This window comes from Anopheles ziemanni, chromosome X (assembly GCF_943734765.1).
Source record: "Anopheles ziemanni chromosome X, idAnoZiCoDA_A2_x.2, whole genome shotgun sequence".
NCBI classification, from domain to species: domain Eukaryota; kingdom Metazoa; phylum Arthropoda; class Insecta; order Diptera; family Culicidae; genus Anopheles; species Anopheles ziemanni.
The window spans coordinates 4,709,954-4,715,953 of NC_080707.1; the positions used below are offsets into that span (position 1 = coordinate 4,709,954).

General features: G+C 46.8%; 1 protein-coding gene across 1 annotated transcript; it reads left to right on the forward strand.

Annotated features, from left to right (window-relative positions):
• Positions 1 to 2,350: 2,350 nt before the first annotated feature.
• Positions 2,351 to 5,600, forward strand: LOC131290790 (protein mab-21). Its single transcript, XM_058319965.1, has 2 exons — positions 2,351 to 3,098; positions 5,251 to 5,600. The coding sequence occupies exons 1-2, from the start codon at positions 2,351 to 2,353 to the stop codon at positions 5,598 to 5,600; spliced, it is 1,098 nt and encodes a 365-aa protein (XP_058175948.1).
• The last annotated feature ends 400 nt before the right edge of the window (positions 5,601 to 6,000 follow it).

The following is a 6,000-nucleotide window of genomic DNA, read 5'->3' on the forward strand; positions in this document are numbered from 1 at the left end:
GATGTCGTTGGCATCAGCGGGGCCGAACGGGCGTGCGGAACGGGGACGGGCGGGCGAGCGAGAAAACAGAAACAAAATCGTCATCATCAACACTTTATTCAGGCTTTATCTCGCCCTCTTTAACATCTCCTTAAAGTTCGCTACCGTTTCCGTCTCGCACATCGGCACCGCACGGTTCGATGATAGCATTAGTTTCTTTTCGTTCTTTTTTTTCCTCCCCCTTTTGTTGCTTCGTTTCCCTCTCCTTGGTGGCTGCTTCTTGCACTTCTTTCGTTTGCCCCTTTTTATTTTGCACCAGGATCGTTCTCATCGCGGAGGAAGCTGGAACTGGAGCAAGGCGCATGTGTATTGGAGCGGGATATAAAACATATAGGAACAATATCTTACTACTGCCTTTTTTCCCACTTATCAATTCTCATCACCCCACCCCCCCCTCACCCAACTCTTCGTTATGTTTTCACAGCTATGGGCTTAGCAAAAAAACATAAAATCAACATCTACCACCATCAACCGGCGCAGGCATCGCTGATACAAACGCCCCCAATTACAGTGGGTGCCCCTTTTTGCCGATAGATGGAGACGGAAAATCAATTGACAAACCTTTTCAACAGTTGCACCATAATGAATGGACAAATTAAATCCAGCTAGCATACTAACAAACATGTTCAAAGATAAATTCACACTTGATTTACACTAATTGTAAATTAACAAAACAAAATAACGCTGCGATCAATGGTAAGGATTGCACAAAGTATTGCTACAATGAAGAGATTCTTGAAGTTTTTTAAACCAATACAAGTTTTTAGTTGAATTAACAACGCGTTTATACTATTAAAATTGACTCTGTAGAATGTTGTTCATTAAGTTCAAAGATCTGATCCAATTGAAACCCACGGTAGGCGAGTAAACAGTAAACACAATCAACATCAAACTATCTATCTATCAGCAGATCAGGAAGAACTATCAGATAGAATTATGCTACGTCTAAGAAGTAACAAGGATAGAACAAATTTCATATCATAAACACTCCTCTAAGCTTACCCAAGGTTTGAAAAGAGTGAATTAAAATTTGAAGCTTAAGATTAAAAATAAAATTATACAACTTATCATGAGCCGAAAAAGTTATAGAAACATTTTTGTGGTGCGATTTTTGTAAATCTATCTACCGAGTGTGACATCGCTGATTGAAAAGGTGTGCTAGTGATGGAATGTGTAAATGTTTTTCTTTTAATTTAAGGCTCAAAGGTTCGTTGATAAAATGTTCCTTTCTGGTAAAAATGAAAAGTCAAATAAAAATAACAAAGACCTTAAGGTACTCATTTCTCTCAAGGCATTTCATATTTGCTTTTAAACTAAACCAAATAGTATCAATTTGAGCTTTCAAAACAAATAAATGACAAATAGTTGATGTTTTTCAGTTGTTGTCAGGAAATGTGTTGTTTGGAAACAAACTTATAATAAGCTGTGGTGCTTCATTTTTGCCCCACCGGTGTCGCGTAAAAGCGGTTGGCCACTGTAGCTGTAGCCGGCACATTGTGAGCATGCAACGCACACTCCCTCAAGCACCACCATTGCCATTGTCGGTCGAACGCGAAGGAGGACGCGCACTGGGCGTGCGGGAAATGGGCGTGGCCTAGTGCCGTTGGCTCCATTGCTTCCTTAACCAACACACACACACACACCCAGGGCCGTCAAGGAGTTTGTCCCTACGCACGGCTGCAGTGTGCTGGTGTGCGTGTGGGGAATCCTATGTACCGGGGGTTTCGGTGGTGGAATGCTCGTCCGCGACGAATCGCGGATGTTGCGTCCTCCGGCGGCTGTGGCGCGCCCGCAACCGTCAGCTGCACGCAACCGCACCGTTGTCAGTCGGGTGGAAGTAGTTGCCGCGTATACAGCGTTGGTCGGTTGGTGAACGGTTGACCTGTGCCTGCTCCGTTGGTGTGCCCTTTTTTTTTTTGCTTCCCGGGAACGTTTTTCCAGGCGGACTTCGCTGGGTACCTCAGAGAGGGAGAGAGGATGCGCACCGGGCCGAGGACACCGCAGTCCGAGTAGCCCACTCTGCCTGGGCCGTGTGCTTTTGTGTGTACGTGCGTGTGCGTGTGCGTGTGTGTGTGTGGGTGTGTGAAGGCGAGTCCTTGCTAGCCCCTTTGCGCGGCCGTCCAGGGCCGACCAAGAAGATGCACACTATCAATCGAGGCGACAGTCAATCAACCCGTTAAGGAATATCCGAACTCCGTCAGGTGCCGTGTGCCGAGTTGGGAAGTCGTGGCTGCCCAAGGTGTCATCAAGTGTGCCCAAGTGTGCCGAGTGTTCCTGCCGTAGGAGTGCGTAGAAGGTCCGTGTGTGCAAGATGTTGGTCCCACCGGAAATGATAGCGGTGCAGTCGAAGCTGATCTACCAGATGAACAAGTACTGCGCCGACCGGGTGCAGGCCCGGAAGGCCCAGATCCACAAGACGATCCAGGAGGTGTGCCGGGTGGTGCAGGACGTGCTGAAGGAGGTGGAGGTGCAGGAGCCGAGGTTCATCTCGTCGCTGAACGACTACAACGGGCGGTACGACGGGCTGGAGGTGGTGTCGCCGACGGAGTTCGAGATCATCATCTACCTCAATCAAATGGGCGTCCTCAACTTCGTCGACGACGGCACGCTGCCCGGCTGCGCCGTGCTGAAGCTGAGCGACGGCCGGAAGCGGTCGATGTCGCTGTGGGTGGAGTTCATCACCGCCTCCGGCTACCTGTCCGCGCGCAAGATCCGCTCCCGCTTCCAGACGCTGGTGGCGCAGGCCTGTGATAAGTGTTCGTACCGCGACTCGGTCAAGATGATCGCCGACACGACCGAGGTGAAGCTGCGCATCCGGGAGCGCATCATCGTGCAGATTACGCCCGCGTTCAAGTGCGCCGGCCTCTGGCCCCGGTCCGCCTCGCACTGGCCGCTCCCGCAGATCCCCTGGCCCCATCCGAACATCGTGTCCGAGGTGAAGACCGAGGGCTTCGACATGCTGTCGAAGGAGTGCATCGCGCTGCAGGGCAAGAACTCCGCCATGGAGGGTGACGCCTGGGTCCTCAGCTTTACCGAGGCCGAGAACAAGCTGCTCCAAGGTAGCCATCAACTGTCATCTACTCCTTCCCTATCATAATTCTATCCTCGGATCAAACCGCAAACACTCATTTGAGCAGACAACTATGAACTCACCAGTTCATGAAAACATTTTGTGTTGTTGGTTGGTTGTTTTTGTTTTTGACAGTACTTGTCATCGCTAGAATACTACGAACTAGCATCTTCTGTGAAATCAATTAAGCAGGATAAGGTGGTCCTGAAAAAGTGTGTGCCTCATAGCTTGAGAACCACTGATTGATCCAGAATATAGGAACTGAAATTCCTGATTAAATTGTGGTGATATGTTGCTGGATGTTTTGTCAATGTTTCACTGCAATGAAATAAAATTTGACACTTCATTGCATTGCTTTCTTCCATCCGGAATCTAAACAAGCAATAATTTCATTCCACATGCAATCAAAACTTTGATGAAGCATCAAAACATTCCAATGGTTTGTCATTTGACAGTAATGACACATCGGTGCAATAAAAATGACTTTCTACAGAAAATTGCATTCGTGGGGAAACAGAAACTATCTGAAAATCGGTAGCTGAAACGGAAAATGTCCAACAATGTAGCGTTCGGTAGCTTGAGCTCCTTCGCAAGAGCATTGCGAATCTTTCAACACTGCTTTCCTAAAGCTAAATCCTTTTTGACATTTGTGCGAACCTCGCTTGAGGTCTTTGCTGCTAGAAGAGATGCAGATTAAAACATATTGTGATAGTGCATAAATTTGGGCAAAAACGGTATCAGGCCAACGAACTTGTTTCTCAGGAAACGCAAAATCCCTAGAACACTCCATCCTGACCAGATTTCCGTGCGCCTGACATTTGACCGTAGCGTCGTACCTTTTTTAAAAGGCACAGATCATCATAGAGATACCTCGGATTGGGAAAGAAAGCAGTTTCCGTTCCGTTCTCAGTCTCAGCTGGGCCAGCTGGATAGGACGGAAAACAACAGTCTCACTTTCCACCGAGCGCCCCCGAGGAAAGATTTATGGTTTGTGAGGCCGCAGGAGGGCCGCCGGCATGCGCTCGATGTTCGTGTTTCCCTCGCCAACCCAATGTATCTGCGATGGCTGTCGAATGATAAAGCTAATTGATCGAAAGAGTTACATGGTTTTTTGTGTGTAATGAACAGTGCTGATATGTTCCAAGACACCAAAAATTGAGCCTTCTGTGATTAAAAGGGACAAATTTGGAAAATGATTAGACGTACATGCCACCAGAAATACGTTCTTAATCATCGGTATTTTGTAAAAAGATTTCAAATCATCCAACATTTAGTTGCTACTCTCAACATGAATTTCACGTTTCATTTTATTTATCATTTGTCGGATTCAGTATGGCAATGTAAATCAAACTAAATGTAAACAACAATCGTAATAAGTTAAAAAAAAGTCGTCATAAGTTTAAAAAAACTGTAACGAACTGAAAACGATATAAGTTTTGGCTTACGTGAATTGTTTAGTGAAGAACACAAACATCGATAGAAGACGTTTTGAAAACACATATTTCCCGCTCTTGATGGTTCATTTTGACTCATCGAAACATTAAACGATACGATTTGTAAGCTAGCTCCAAAATGTCTTAGTTAAAATAAGTTAAAAACAAAGAAACTGATTACTCAAATGTAAATGATTTGTGAAGTGCATAACCATATGCAAAAAAGCTTGAAAAAGCACAAACAAAAATGAAAAACAAATAGTAAACTTAGGAAAGATGTGCTGTTCGTCGCACATGAGAAAAGAAATTTGGGATACGACGTGTTTGAAATAATTTCGTCGATTCTTTAGAACATGATGAAGATACAAATTGCACAAAACTTTGAAAAAGAACAGTCGTAACAGTTGACTTTTGTCACAGAAATGAATTGAAACATTAGTAGGGTTTATACATATGTCTCAAACGAATTCACAAGTTGGTAAAGCTAGATGAAAATGGCAAGCCTCAACGGGGCACAACAGTGAAGAGTGTCTCGCCTTCAGGTCGTTAGTTGTTGAGTAAATAATCCAGGGCTGGTTTATCGCAATGCCGTCCGAGGAATTAAATTGCTCCTCTTATGAAAAGCAGATAGTAGCAGATCGAACGCCGGTCATGTTCGCCTCAGTTTGACTGATCCACCCGCTCACGTTTCGCTCTGTTCCTCTGCAGGTGGCTGCCGGAGGCGGTGCCTCAGCATCCTGAAGACGCTGCGCGACCGGCACCTGGACCTGCCGGGCAACCCGGTCACCTCGTACGTGATGAAGACGCTGCTGCTGTACGAGTGCGAGAAGCACCCGCGCGAGATGGAGTGGGACGAGAACTGCATGGGCGACCGGATCAACGGCATTTTCCTGCAGCTGATCTCGTGCCTGCAGTGCCGCCGCTGCCCGCACTACTTCCTGCCCAACATGGACCTGTTCAAGGGCAAGTCGCCCGGTGCGCTCGAGAACGCCTCCAAGCAGGTCTGGCGGCTGACGCGGATCATGCTCACCAACTCGCGGTGTCTCGAGGAGCTGTAAGGAGAGTGCGGGAGTTAGGACGGTCCAGAGTCTGATGTGAGGGGCACACAAATGGGGCTAGCAGCTAGCTAGGAAGCTGGATCGGAGGGATCGGTGCAAAACAATACAATTTCGAAACAGAGTACGATATGTAAGCAACTACAATGGCGGACTCGCCTATAAAGCTTTCCCATGCGCAAGGGCATTAGAGATGAGTTGGGGGGAGCTGGGGAAAATAATAGGGGAGCATTGAGGGAATGTAATCCCGAGGTACTACTAACTAAACTCTAGCGAGGTACTAAATTATTACGCATGTATACTAAATACTCTTAGCTAACTATAACTGGTAACTTATATCCGTGTAACGTGTTGACTTCACCGGTGAAACAAACCGAGTGAGCCATAGCGCACACGCCCTGCC

Excerpts from the sequence above, each read along its gene's own strand:
- LOC131290790 (XM_058319965.1), top strand. The coding sequence starts at position 2,351 with ATGTTGGTCCCACCGGAAATGATAGCGGTGCAGTCGAAGCTGATCTAC. Across the intron at positions 3,099-5,250 it reads CGAGAACAAGCTGCTCCAAG|GTGGCTGCCGGAGGCGGTGC; the intron begins GTAGCCATCAAC and ends GTTCCTCTGCAG.